This window comes from Nyctibius grandis, chromosome 3 (assembly GCF_013368605.1).
Source record: "Nyctibius grandis isolate bNycGra1 chromosome 3, bNycGra1.pri, whole genome shotgun sequence".
In the NCBI taxonomy this organism is placed as follows: domain Eukaryota; kingdom Metazoa; phylum Chordata; class Aves; order Nyctibiiformes; family Nyctibiidae; genus Nyctibius; species Nyctibius grandis.
The window spans coordinates 114,779,290-114,793,575 of NC_090660.1; the positions used below are offsets into that span (position 1 = coordinate 114,779,290).

General features: G+C 58.4%; 1 protein-coding gene across 1 annotated transcript in view; it reads right to left on the bottom strand.

Moving 5' to 3' along the window:
• The window catches only part of BOP1 (BOP1 ribosomal biogenesis factor), a 72,045-nt gene that overhangs the window by 41,022 nt on the left and 16,737 nt on the right, over nt 1–14,286 (bottom strand). Inside the window, exon 3 of the mRNA XM_068395738.1 lies at nt 13,455–13,565. Coding sequence (XP_068251839.1) covers nt 13,455–13,565 — 111 coding nt within the window. The remainder of the gene's footprint in view (nt 1–13,454; nt 13,566–14,286) is intronic.

Here is a 14,286-nt window from a genome sequence, read left to right on the forward strand (position 1 = left end):
GATGGCTTTGCTCAGCATTCGCCTTTTTCACACCAGCACGAAGCTGTCACTCATGATCACACCGTTCTCCTTTGCAGGACACCACCCACCTCGGCAGCACATCTGGTGTTATAGAATCACAGAATCAGTGAGGTTGGAAAGGGCCTTTGAGATCATCGAGTCCAACCGTTACCCAACACTGCCAAGGCCACCACTAACCCATGGCCCTCAGCACCACATCTACACGGCTTTTAAATCCCCCCAGGGATGGGGACTCCACCACTGCCCTGGGCAGCCTGTGCCAGCGCTTGACAACCCTTTCCATGAAGAAATTGTCCCTGATCTCCAATCTAACCCTCCCCTGGCACAACCTGAGGCTGGTTCCTCTCGTCCTGTCGCTTGTTACCTGGGAGAAGAGACCGACCCCCCCCTCGCTACACCCTCCTTTCAGGCAGTTGTAGGGAGCGAGAAGGTCTCCCCTCAGCCTCCTTTTCTCCAGGCTAAACCCTCCCAGGTCCCTCAGCCGCTCCCATCACACTTGTGCTCCAGACCCTGCCCCAGCCCCGTTGCCCTTCTCTGGACTCGCTCCAGCACCTCAAGGTCTTTCTTGTCGTGAGGGGCCCAGAACTGCACCCAGGATTTGAGGTACAGCATACTGATGCAAGTGGCACTTGCTGTCCTCCACCATACTCCTTATCCATTTACCAACCTGTCTTTTAACGAGCACAACCTCCCTCCACACAGTCACTAATGAAGGTCACGATGCAGGTGACGGGCAAGCGCAGACCCTGTGGGACCAGTGAACGCATCCCACCACCCTCCCCACGAACCCAGGATGCTGATGCCCCATGAACAGTTGCTGCCAGCTGGGCATCCACATGCCAAAGCTTCACCTGCGCTCTCCCACGAAGCCACAGAGGCAATGCCAGCTCCGAGGCTCCTGTCACCAACACCTACCGCCCTGCCCCGCTCAGACGCCGCTCCCCTGTTGCAGGAGGAAGCGAGATTGTTTTGACAGACTCGTCTACGTTGGCAGCTACGAGCCCGCTCGCTATCTTCCAGAGGTTTGCAAAGGCCTCGATTATTTTGTTCCAGAGTTTTTCCAGGAATTGAAGTTGAGTCGAGCGGTGTTTTTTTGGACAAGTTGTGCTACTGGATTGGGAGAGATGAAAAAAAAAATGTAAAAATCAGTGAGGCCAACCTGTGAGAGAAGCGTGAGCGAGGGGAAGGAGGGACCGGACTTGGGTCTGCAAGCCCAGGACCAGGTCTGCAAGCTCAGTCTAGTTGGAGGCCTGTGGCTAGTGGTGTTCCCCAGGGTCAGCACTGGGTCCGGTCCTGTTTGACTTATTCATCAATGACCTGGATGAAGGGACAGAGTGTACCCTCAGCCAGTTTGCTGGTGACACCAAACTGGGAGGGGTGGCCGATCCCCCAGCAGGCCGAGCTGCCATTCAGCGAGAGCTGGCCAGGCTGGAGAGCTGGGGGAGAGGAACCTCATGGAGTTCAACCAAGGCAAGTGTAGAGTCCTGCACCTGGGGAGGAATAACCCCCTGCACCGGTACAGATTGGGGCTGATCTACTGGAGAGCAGCTCTGCAGAGAAGGACCTGGGGGTTCTGGGGGACACCAAGTTCCCCACGAGCCAACAATGTGCCCTTGGGGCCAGGAAGGCCAATGGTGTCCTGGGGTGTGTGAGGAAGAGTGTGGGCAGCAGGTCGAGGGAGGTTCTCCTGCCCCTCTACACCGCCCTGCTGAGGCCACACCTGGAGTAACTGTGGGCAGTTCTGGGCCCCCCAGTTCAAGAGAGACCAGGAGCTACTGGAGAGAGTCCAGCGGAGGGTACGGAGATGGTCAGAGGCTGGAGCATCTCTGCTGCGAGGAGAGGCTGAGGGAGCTGGGGCTGTTCAGCTGGAGAAGAGCAGACTGAGGGGGATCTTATCAATGCTCACAGATACCTCAGGGGGGTGTCAAGGGGATGGGGCCAGACTCTTCTCAGTGGTGCCCAGTGACAGGACAAGGGGCAACGGGCACAAGCTGGAACATGGGAAGTTCCATCTGAATATGAGGAGGAACTTCTTTGAGTGTGCCAGAGCCCTGGCACAGGCTGCCCAGGGAGGGGGGAGTCTCCTTCTCTGGAGATATTCAAACCCACCTGGACACGACCCTGTGCGACGTGCTCTGGGTGACCCTGCTTGGGCAGGGGTTGGGCTGGATGATCTCCAGAGCTCCCTTCCAACCCTTAACCATTCTGTGATTCTGTGACCTCCAGCAGCTGCGTTGCCCCCAGCCTGGAGGTGACGGAGCAGCGGTGGAGCATCCCTGCCCAGAGCCGGGCAGAGCCGGCACTCTCGCCCCAAGGACACGGCAAAGCAGCCGAGCTAAAGCTTCCCTCAGCTCTTCTGCATCACCCCTTGCTGGGATGATGACAGCACCCAGGTGAGAAACGTCTGGCCCCAAAGACAGCCTGAGAAGAGGTGAGACACCGGGGAGGCATCAGCACCCTTTCCGTGACGGGGAAAGGAGGTGCAGGCGTTGCACGGGGAAGCCCTTTCCCCAGGAAGCCAAGGGCAGACCAACACCATCAGCCAAACTCACCGTTCCAGTGCCCAGGGCAGCGTCCCAATCCCGAGGCGACCCTTCCTCCTCACCTGCAAGCCCTGCTCTGCTCCCTGCCCGCTGGAGACGGGTAGGAATTTAGAACCTGACCTGGCTGGCTTTGAACGATGGTTTTAATTCACCAGCCATCCCCCAAGTTCCCTCTGCCATGACTTCAAAGCAACGCTGTGTGCTCCTGTGTGCCTGCTGGAGCTGCAAAGCCCGAGCCTTGTCCCACGGTGAGCTGGATGGCTTCCACACCCCTTCCCCTCCTCCAGCGTCACCACCGCGTGCTTCACGCTGAAGCCCCAACCCCACCAGAACCAACCAGGCCAAGTTTTCAACTTGGTTGTTGCTACCAGGTTGGATGGGGCTGGGAGCAACCTGGTCTGGTGGAAGGTGTCCCTGCCCATGGCAGGGGGTTGGGACTGGATGGGCTTTAAGGTCCCTTCCCACCCAAACCAGTCTGTGATTCTGTGATTCTACCAGTGTCCCTGTATTACCTTTAGGCAGCATCGAGAATGAAATCATCACCAGGGTAGCAAGGTCGATCAGCATCTGGTTTTTGGTTTGTTTGGGGGTCTTTCACAGAATCGTTTTGGTTGGAAAGGACCTTGAAGATCATCGAGTCCAACCGTTCCCCCAGCACTGCCAAGGCCACCACTAGCCCATGTCCCTCAGCACCACATCTACACGGCTTTTAAATCCCCCCAGGGATGGGGACTCCACCGCTGCCCTGGGCAGCCTGTGCCAGCGCTTGACAACCCTTTCCAGGAAGAAATTGTCCCTGATCTCCAATCTAAACCTCCCCTGGCACAACTTGAGGCCGGTTCCTCTCGTCCTACCCTTTTGGCTGGCCTGGAAATATTAGCTATTTTGTCAAGTTTGTTTAGTGCTTGGGAGATCATCAGGCTTTTTTTTTTAATATATTAAAAGTCTTCTGAGAGCACAACTGTCTGAAGGCAAAGTCCAAATCAATGTTTCCATGCCCCCTCAGCCCCAGGTCCACGCTCGACAATACACATCTCAGGAAAATAAGGGTGCTTGTGCTGTTTTTCACTTGAGTCATGCACCTCTTCCCAACAGCCCTGACTGTCTGGACACTTCTCCTTCCTCGCCAACTCCCAAGCATCTCCTTTCTGGCCTCAGATCTAAGCTTTGGGCTACACCCAGCTGACGTGTGCTCAGAGGAATCCCAGCGGGCACAGGCTGCTCCGACGCTCCCTCGGGAGCCAGCCGTCAGCCCCAAGTCTGGCAGGGAAACATCAGCTTGCAAAGAGCCTCCCAGATTTATATAAATATATCTCAAACCCCACATTTCTGAGCACTATCTTAGGAATGAACAGGCACCACAGCAAGCCCAGGAATCTTCCCCAACAGCTCCCTGACACAGCTGGGGCTGTAAAAGCAAAACCACGCTCGGCCAACGGGCACCACGGTGGCGAGCAGCTGATGAGCAGGGGCTGCAGGGTCAAACGTGGGCACGGGGGCAAGAAGCGCTGGGTGCTGTCACCAGGAGTGGAAAATGGATTGGCAAAGCCTTCCCCGCCGGAGATGTGTCTCTCTGTGAGCAAATATCAGCGTTTAAACGGGCAGCGAGTATCTGCTCGGCGCGTTACAGCCTGAGGAAAATGATCTTTGGGCTGGAGCGTTAGCCCTGGCCTAACAAACCCACCCACCCCGCTCCCCTGAACTGGCCGAGCAGCCTCCTGCTTCCTCTGCACGTTCCCCAGTACCCGGAGCGGAGCCGAGCCTAATGAAGTGGGACATTGGAACAGCGGCCAGCGATTCAGGTCTGGAGATGCACATGTCCCCAGGCCCCTCCGCTGGAGGAGGAGGGAGGCCCAGGCCAGCCGCCAGCTCGGGGCAGCGACCCCAGCGCCGGGGGTCCCTGCCCAGGGGGAAATGCCCACGCTTCTGGCCAAGGGCCACGCTGCCGAGGCGCGCAGACAGGCTGCTCCTCCAGAAGGAGACGAGCTGTTGGTTGAAGTCTAACGAGGATCCCTGGCGTCCCGGAGGGAAGGCTCTGCCAGCCGAGGCCGCGGGGGGAGCGCGCTGCACTTGCCATCCTCGCAGGACCAGACAGCCAGGAGGCTGGCGAGCCTTTCACCAGCTATCTGGATGCCACAGCTGGAGCAGGGCACTGCGGGTACCACAGCACAGCACACACGGTCTGGGTCATGCTGAGTTTGGGGGGTCTGTGGTGCAAGTCCCGTCGGGACAATGCTGTCCAGAGCAGGTGAGGCAGGGGACGCTGCCAGAGCCGGTGAGGTGGTGTAAGACTCCTCTACCTAACCTGGGCCAGGGAAAGGGAGTACTGCATCCAGCTCTGGGGCCCCCAACAGAAGAAGGACACGGAGCTGTTGGAGCGAGTCCAGAGGAGGCCACGGAGATGCTCCGAGGGCTGGAGCCCCTCTGCTCTGGAGACAGGCTGAGAGAGCTGGGGCTGTTCAGCCTGGAGAAGAGAAGGCTCCGGGGAGACCTTCTAGCACCTTCCAGTGCCTGAAGGGGCTACAGGAAAGCTGGAGAAGGGCTTTTTACAAGGGCCTGGAGTGACAGGATGAGGGGGAACGGTTTTAAACTGCAAGAGGGGAGATTGAGATGAGATGTGAGGAAGCAATTGTTTGGTGTGAGGGTGGTGAGAGCCTGGCCCAGGTTGCCCAGAGAAGCTGTGGCTGCCCCCTCCCTGGCAGGGTTCAAGGCCAGGTTGGATGGGGCTTGGAGCAACCTGGTCTGGTGGAAGGTGTCCCTGCCTGTGGCAGGGGCTTGGGACTGGATGGGCTTTAAGGTCCCTTCCAACCCAAACCAGTCTGGGATCCTATGAAATACTCAGCCTCGTCACTCCTGGATTTGTGGGCAGGCTGATTCCTGCCCCCGCTGCCGGCTCCGTGCAAAGGGAACGTGATGCTGCGGCCGGGCCCCGGGAGGGAAAACGAGCTGCAGACGACACCACCAAAAGGCAGCTTCAACCCTACGTGGTGAGCTCGCAGGCCGTGGCAGCCTCGGCGCGATGCCCTGCGTGAGCAGGAGCACGAGCGCAGCCTTTCTGCTCCCAGCAGCACCCCGGAGCGGGGCGAAGCGCGGGGCAGAGGTGGACGAGCCCTCCCGCAGCTGCCAGGTCACCCCGATGGCAGGAGCCCGCTCGGAGCGACGTCAGCTCGCTTTGGAAAGGCCGGGCCGTAAGCTGAGCCGCGGCAGAGCGCGCAGACCCAGCACGCAGAGGGGGAAAGCAAACGGAAAAAGAAAAAAAAAAAAAACAAGAAAGAAAGAAAGAAAAGTTTCCACTCATCAGCCGAAAGTTGTTGTGGGTTTCTCGCTCTCTTTGGGTCAGGGACCTGATCGTTTAAGTGTATTCGGTGATGTCATTCCTTCCAGAAGGAAAAAGCCTTTCCTGCCCCAACTGAGCTGCTCTACAAACGCTTCAAATATCAAGTTTGGGGCAGCCAAAAGACAGAATAATTTAGCTCTTTTTTTTTTTAAACGATTATATCAGCACCCGTTAATTGGTGGCTTTCCCCTCTGCTCCCCATCAGCCTCACCTGGACCTCGACGCCTTCCTAATCCCGACCTGGAGATAAACCCCCACCAGGCCACCCCACCAGGGACGGTCCCACGCCAAGGGGGTGCGTGGAGCCAGCCACGCGCCCCAGCCCGGCGAGGCCAGGACGTGGCCAGGGGATGCACGGCGAGGGCCGACCCATCGCCGGCAGCAGCGTGGGGAACGGGCTTGCCTTCACGCCGGCCGTTCAGTTCCCCCACCCTCCATCACACGCAGCGCACGGAAACTTTCCGTTCTGGCTGCAAACAGTAGAAACCCGAGCGAGTGCCCGAGCCGCTCGCAGCCGCTGACGTTCCCCCTCCTGGGTGAGCCCCGACGTCCCGCAAGGGCCCCGAGGACAGACACTGAGCACTGAAACGCAGGTGTGACGTCGGTCCCAAAACCGCTCCCCTCTTTATGAGCCAGCAGTGTGCCCAGGTGGCCAAGAAGGCCACCAGCATCCTGGCTTCTACCAGCACTAGTGTGGCCAGCAGGACTAGGGCAGGGATCATCCCTCTGTACTCAGCACTGGTGAGGCCGCACCTCGAATCCTGGGTGCAGTTTTGGGCCCCTCACGACAAGAAAGACCTTGAGGTGCTGGAGCGAGTCCAGAGAAGGGCAACGGGGCTGGGGAAGGGTCTGGAGCACAAGTGTGATGGGAGCGGCTGAGGGACCTGGGGGGTTTAGCCTGGAGAAAAGGAGGCTGAGGGGAGACCTTCTCGCTCCCTACAACTGCCTGCAAGGAGGGTGTAGCGAGGGGGGTCGGTCTCTTCTCCCAGGTAACAAGGGACAGGATGAGAGGAACCGGCCTCAAGTTGTGCCAGGGGAGGGTTAGATTGGAGATCAGGGACAATTTCTTCCTGGAAAGGGTTGTCAAGCGCTGGCACAGGCTGCCCAGGGCAGTGGTGGAGTCCCCATCCCTGGAGGGATTTAAAAGCCATGTAGATGTGGTGCTGAGGGCCATGGGTTAGTGGTGGCCTTGGCAGTGCTGGGGTGACGGTTGGACTCGATGATCCTAAAGCTCCTTCCCAACCCAAACGATTCTGTGATTCTATGATCCACCGGGGAGCAGCGAAAGTCGGCAGGCAAGGGCACAAAGCAAGGCTTGGGCCTCTCCATCTCTGTCCAGCTGGCACTCAAAGCAGGCAGTGCAGCAGCTGAGGTCTCTACACCCGCCCGTACGATGCCTTTTATCGGGAAATCCACAGGAACTCCAAACGCCCCAGCCAGTGGGGAAGACCACCTTCGGTGGTGGCACTTGCCCAAAGACTGGTCGGGTCTTGCTGGAGAGACTGCTGCCAGCAGCACTGCAGAGACCTCCCTCCTCTCCCTGAGCTGGAGGCGAAGCGGCTCCTGGACACCCCCATCCTTTTCACTCCGTCACCCAACCTGCTCAGGACGCTCCCACCACCCCAGCAGCCCCGGTCACAGACTGGGACCTTCACCAGGGCGCACGGTTTGGGGACCACGCTTTGATCCACGAGGTCCTGAGCGCGTCCATTTTATTTTCTAACGCTCCAGATGTTCTTGTTATTCACATCAGAATCTCCAACCCTGAATGTCTGCAGAGCCTTTGGCACCACCGGCACCTCACAGCCGTGCAGGCCAGCGGCGTGTAAGATAATCCGTCTGCGTGGTGCGCGCGTCCCTCTCCTGCCATTTCACTTTTACATCTGATGCCTTTTCATCTTGTCAAATATCCCCCCGTGCTACCTTCCACATCCTGTTGTTGTGTCCTCTCAGGCTCCGCTTCGCCTCCAAACTACACAGATCTTGTCTTTTCACATCTCTTCATCTCTAGATTCCCCCCAGGCCACCAATTATCCCCGCTCGCCATCTCTGCAGCTCCTTTTTCTCTCCCTACCTCTTTTCCAAACGGAATAATGGAAATGGGGCATGGCGCTGCAGCTGGAGGACCTCACTGACGGGCCGTAACGAAGCTTTCAGTGCTTCCCCTCGTGCCTCCCGTTTCCAGCTCCTCCCCGACGCCGAGCGCAGCAGCAGGCGCTTTCACCGAGTCACACGCTTTGTTTCCGTGAGCGAGTGATTCCTCGGGAGCCCAGGAAGGCACGAAGGAGCCTGTGCTGCCCCGACAGCCCCATCCTTCAGCACAGGCAAACGCAGGTTAGGGCGACCATAGGATCACAGAATCCATCAGGTTGGAAGAGCCCTCTGGGATCATCGAGTCCAACCATCTCTTCACCTGGATTTGCAGCTCTCTCGAAAGCTCCTTGTCCTACTCCCTCCTCAGTGTATGAAACAACCGCAGAGCATCGGGGTTCCCCGAGACAGAACAGGCACATTTTGGAAAGGACGCAGCACCACTAGGATGTACAGAAAAGGGCACAGAAATAAAAAGTGTTGAATTCAGCAGCAGGAACACTTGCCCATCAAGCAGCTGGCGTGCCTTCTCCCTGGCAACCAGCGATAGGACAAGAGGACACAGCCTCAAGCTTGGCCAGGGGAGGGTCAGGTTGGACATTAGGAAGCATTTCTTCTCAGCAAGGGTCATTAGCCATTGGAACGGGCTGCCCAGGGAGGTGGTGGAGTCCCCATCTCTGGAGGGGTTTAAGAAAAGCCTGGCCATGGCACTTAGTGCCCTGGTCTAGTTGCCATGGTGGTGTCAGGGCAATGGTTGGACTCGAGGAGCCCAGAGGGCTCTTCCAACCTGATTGATTCTGGGATTCTGTGATTTGGGAACCTGCTCTCATGCGGTTCCCCTGGGCACGCTGGAGGGGGGCTCCCTGGCTTGGGGTGCAGGGAGGGTTATGGTGGTGGGCACAGCCTGGGAGCACGCAGCTGGGTCTGGAGTCCCTCTGGGCTCTGCTCCAGGGTCCCTACGAGCTCTTGCAGAGCCACGAGGGCAGAGAATGAGCCACGACCCTCCTGCCACGCCACCAGGCCAGCAGCAAAGCACCCGTTGGGTCACACAGAATCACAGAATCAACCAGGTTGGAAGAGACCTCAGGGATCATCGAGTCCAACCTCCTGGCTCTGACTGTGCCCAGCTCCATCCCGGCGGTGCCGCTGCTCCGAGCCCGACCCAAGGCTCCTCGACCCTGACCCCAGGCTCCTCGCAGCCCTGCCTTTCACACCTCTGCTGCCCGGCCAGACACGCTCGCGGGGGAGATTTCCTCAGCGGTTAACGCAGCCGGCGAGTGGGAAGCCCGGAGCATCTGCCGGAGCCAGGCAGGTCGGGAAGCGCACGCACAGCCGCACACACACACGGAGCGATGAGTTGAAGGAGCCGTCTGCCAGCAGCACATTCTGCAGGAGGGTTTTTTGTTTTTTTTTTTTTTTCTCTCTCTCTTGGCTAATCAGCTACTGAAAGAAGAGCTCCCTCAGCCCGGCCAGCCGCTGAGCCCCCCCGCCCGGGTCAGCTGCGCTGCGGAGGAGGGAAGTGGGCTTGGAACAGCCGCCGGCTCACCGAGGAGCACTCAACGCGCCTTCATTCATTATCCACTGACATATGGAATAGTCATTGCGGGAGGAAACAGAACCAAACAAAAGCCCCAAACTGCTTCCTCCCAGCGAGGCCCTGACAGCCTCTGCAGCTCACGGCCATTCATCTCCGAGCGGCCGAGGGGAAGGGATGCTTGGGCTGCGCGGCGAGCGCCGGAGGGATGGCTGGGGGGCCTGGCGTGGGGATCGGCTCCCGGCAGCACCGGCACAGCGCCCGGCCCGGGGCTCTCGCACCGCCCAGCACGGGGACCGTGCCCGCCGGGATAGGGCCCTGCGTGCGACACGGGCTCCACTACCCGCCCGGCCCGGCCAGGAAACCGATTTATTTTGTTGTGTCTCTTCTCAGAGCACACGGCAGAGACCGGCCCGGGCGCTCGGCCAGGCTGAGCGCCGGCAGCTGCCAAGTGAGCAGGAGCACAGCTAGAAGAAATTTAGTCTGTGCTAAACACAGGGGCATAACAGGTCTGAGCTATTATTCTTTATTAAAGAGCTCCGAAGCCCACGCACAGGCGGAGGGGAGAGCGTGCGAGCCCCGGGCCAGCTGCCGGCGGGTGAGTGACAGCCGGCACAGCGGCGGCGTGCCCCGGCACACCGGTGGCACCGGGTGTTTTCTCAAACTGCTGCTGGTTCAGGGAGCAATCCTGCGGGCGCTGGTGGGAGCGGAGCGATGGGGCAGGCTGAGGTTTGCAGACGAAGCCAGGCAAAGGGGAATTAGGGAGCACCCCGAGGGGCACCCAGGGTGCTCCCGGCTGGGGTCTGCGCTGAGCGGCACCCACCGGTGCGACCGGCGGGGAGAGTGGCAGGGGAAGGAGCCAAGGGGACAGGGACACCTTCCCACAGCAGCATCAAGGGGAGAGGGACACCTTCCCATGGCAGCACCAAGGGGACAGGGACACCTTCCCATGGCAGCACCAAGGGGACAGGGACACCTTCCCACGGCAGCACCAAGGGGACAGGGACACCTTCCCATGGCAGCACCAAGGGGACAGGGACACCTTCCCACGGCAGCACCAAGGGGACAGGGACACCTTCCCACAGCAGCACCAAGGGGACAGGGACACCTTCCCATGGCAGCACCAAGGGGACAGGGACACCTTCCCACGGCAGCACCAAGGGGACAGGGACACCTTCCCATGGCAGCACCCGACTGCTGGAGCTCGCCGCTGCTGAACGCCACGGTGTGACCGAGCACGAGGGGGTTATTGCTCATTAATCACGTTTACAGCTGCTACCATTAAAGATAACAATCAAGTTGGAGGTAATTATCACAGAGATGGATGTAGTCAGGGAGCACAAGGCTTCATCTCTACCCAGAGGCTGCCAAACTCCGTGCGTGTTCCCCCAGAGTCCCCAGCCGTGCCCAGAGCCCAGGGACAATCTCCTCCTGCAGCTCAGGTCCCACCACCCCGGCTGCAGGCCCCACCACCCTGGCTGGTTGCCCCAACGTGCGGATGAAGGCTGGGAGCCCCAGTCCATCACGAGAGGGGGTGCAGTGGCAAGGCCAGCTCCGGCTTCCACGGCTCTCCCTGCTCTGCTCTCAGGGTGCCAGGTTCAGGCTGCACCACGCAGCTGACCCCTGGGCCGGGACATCCAGAGGGATCACAGTACCTGTCACAGAAGGTGGATCTGGACCCGCCACCATCAAGGATCGCAGACCCAGGTGTGCCACCCCAAACCCACCGTCTCGTTGCAGAACGCTGCTGGTTGCTGGCTCACTTAAAGGCGGCGAAGCAACGCACCCGTGCGAGGCTGGTGCTCCCTCGCAGATGGCACCAACAACGCAGAGAAGTATCTAAGTATGTAAGTATGTAAGGTCCTCCTTAGCTTGGCCAGGGGAGGGTCAGGTTGGACATTAGGAAGCATTTCTTCTCAGCAAGGGTCATTAGCCATTGGAAGGGGCTGCCCAGGGAGGTGGTGGAGTCACCATCTCTGGAGGGGTTTAAGAAAAGCCTGGACATGGCACTTAGTGCCATGGTCTAGTTGCCATGGTGGTGTCAGGGCAATGGTTGGACGTGATGACCCCAGAGGGCTCTTCCAACCTCAGTGATTCTGGGATTCTGTGTGTGTCTTCAGTGCCCTCCTGAAGTGCACCACACTACAGCATCCCATTTCACGAAGGCTTTAATTGGGAGGAGGCTGCGACGCAAGCCAGGTCTCAACAGCGAGACAACGAAAAATAAAAAAATACAGATCCTATTTGCAGCAAGAAAAGTGTTTTCCCGGCCCTACTCTCATCCGAGCTGCCCCTGCCTGGCTGGGGGATGCTGCCCTCCCCTGCCAGGGCCACCGAGACGCAAAGACAGACAAGCGCGGGCGCTGCTCCTCGCGGAGGCGAGCACAAAGCGCCCAGTGTGCGCATCCCAGGCGCAGGAAGCAGAAGCATCAGGGTTCTTATGGAAGAGAGATAAATACAATTACAGAGGCAGGGGCAGGGGGCTGGGAACGGGGAACGAGGAACAAAGCCACTGGAAGCTGCTCTGATGTCAACAGGTTCTGAATCAGCGCTCCCCCCACCGGGGCCCTGAAGCAGGACCAGCTGGGGAGAGAGAGACCTTGAATTCCTGCATGAAAGGGTTTTTTTTTTTCCTGGGTTATGCTGGAGACATTACACAAGTGTATGTTTTCTATAGTCATATATTTCCCCTCTCTCTAAATCTCTATTCCAGACCCGGGGGCAGGGACTGCCGGCAGCTCCAGCGCTAGCCCAGGTGGGCCTCTAACATCTAACCTTTCGGGCCCTCGCTGGACCAGAAGGGCCGGCAGGCACCCAGACCTCCCCTCCCCTCCGCCGGGACCGAACCAGGAGCACACACATCCCTCCGAGCACCACGAAACGCACGCCTGGACCCTTCCAACTGTCCGTGATGCCAAAGAGATCTCCTAAAGCTGGTTGTGCAGCTCAGAAAACTCTCAGCCCGAGCCCCCGGGGCTACGCTGCCGTTCCTCCTGATGTCCCCCCCGTCCACGCCGGCCGGGTGCCCCACACGAGCGAGCTGTCAGAGCTCCTTGCTCAGAGCGCTGGCTCCTCACCTGCCCGGCCACGCAGGATTTTCTGGGCTCTGTTACTTCTCAGCGGTTAAGGAGGAGACAGCCTGAAATATTCCACCCCACCGGCGCCCGAGAGGCTTCTCCAAGCGTTTGTCCAAGTCATGGATGAGGCTACCCAGCACCCTTTCAGGTGAACCTAAATCCCAGCAATAAGGGCCAGCTCCAAACGCCCCCACAGCCCTTGGCAATCCCTCCATCCCGACCTCAGGGCTCTACTGAAACAGCTGATCGACGCCAATCGCATTAATTGATTTAGCAGATGATTAAGAAAGTTTGTCTGGAACAACCCAACCCTAGGGGCATTTTACTGCTGAGATCTGCTATCTTCCACACAAGCAGTTTCCAATCTTTTCCGACACACGAAACCCAGAGAGGTTCCCTCCGAGAGCAGGGCAGGCCCCAGAACAGTGCACGGAACCCCAAGGGCCACCCAAAGGAGGCTTGGTCACCTTTGAAACCTCTGAAGAAACCCTCTCCTGACCCTGGGCTGAAGGCCCCAGCTCTGGCTGGGCAAAGACAGCGCTTGTTGTGTGACTTCTAGGAAGGGTGGAAGGGAGGTTCTTCCCACATGGGAAGTGCTGTCCGTTCCGAGGTGGACGTGATGTTCCTTTCGGATGCTCCCCAGCAATGCACCCTCTCCAAGAGTCTCCTTAAGAGCCCTGACTTGGTGCCTCTGGCCTGCGATGTGTTAGCAGCAAAGAGCAGGCTGGACAATCCCCTTTCAGGGACAACATTGCTTGACCATTTCCCCTCCCTTCAAGCTCACACAGAAGCTGAAATCCATCACTTCTATCTCATATTTAAAAAAACCAAACAGTTGCAATAGGTCCTACCTCTTCATCTGAGCTGTCGTCTTCATATTCATTCTGAGCAAGCAGACCCTCGTTTTCCTTCAATGACGAATCATCCTCCAAGATTTTGCTCTTCCTGGGAGCCCCTTTGGCCTGAAAGACAGAAAAAAAACACCTTAGTAAGGTCCCATCACGTGAATCTTTGCATTTTGGCATTCACTGGTTGAGCAAGAAATCTGAAGCTGCCACCAACATCCAGGTCCAAGATCACCACAAAGTGCTTCATGCCTCAACCTGGACAGCACTGTGCAGAGCAACCTCTCACTCTTAGACCCTCTGGGACGCCATGTTACAGAGGGAAGGAAGGGAAGGGCTCATTAAGCAGCGTGCACTCACGTTCACTTGGGACTGCAAAGAGAAAGTTCATCACCTCCCTTCTGAGGATGGGTTGACTGAGAAGCTCTCTGAGAGTGCTGAGCTCGCACAAGAATTGCATTCTCACTCACTAAGCCCAAAATTATTCTCTCTCTGCAGCTTCCACAACCCAGCCACCTTCCAGAGTTATTTCAAGACTCTCTGTCCCTCCCGTCTCCTGGAGCTCAATGCCACTGAGACCACACAAAGACACAACCAGGCCAGAGGTTGCAACAACCCAACCTGCAAGGACAGGCAGAACGGGGAAAGGATTTCCCAGCAACGCTGCTTCTGAGCATCAGTCAGAACATCAGCGGCCAAGGACGAGGTGCCAGCGTGGCTCCAGGCTCAGGAGGCAAGGGCTGCCTCAGAAACCACACAGCTCGGATGGGCGAAACAGGAGAATTTATGCTGGAAAGGACCTCTGGAGGTCCCTACTCCAAAGTCACAGAATCACAGA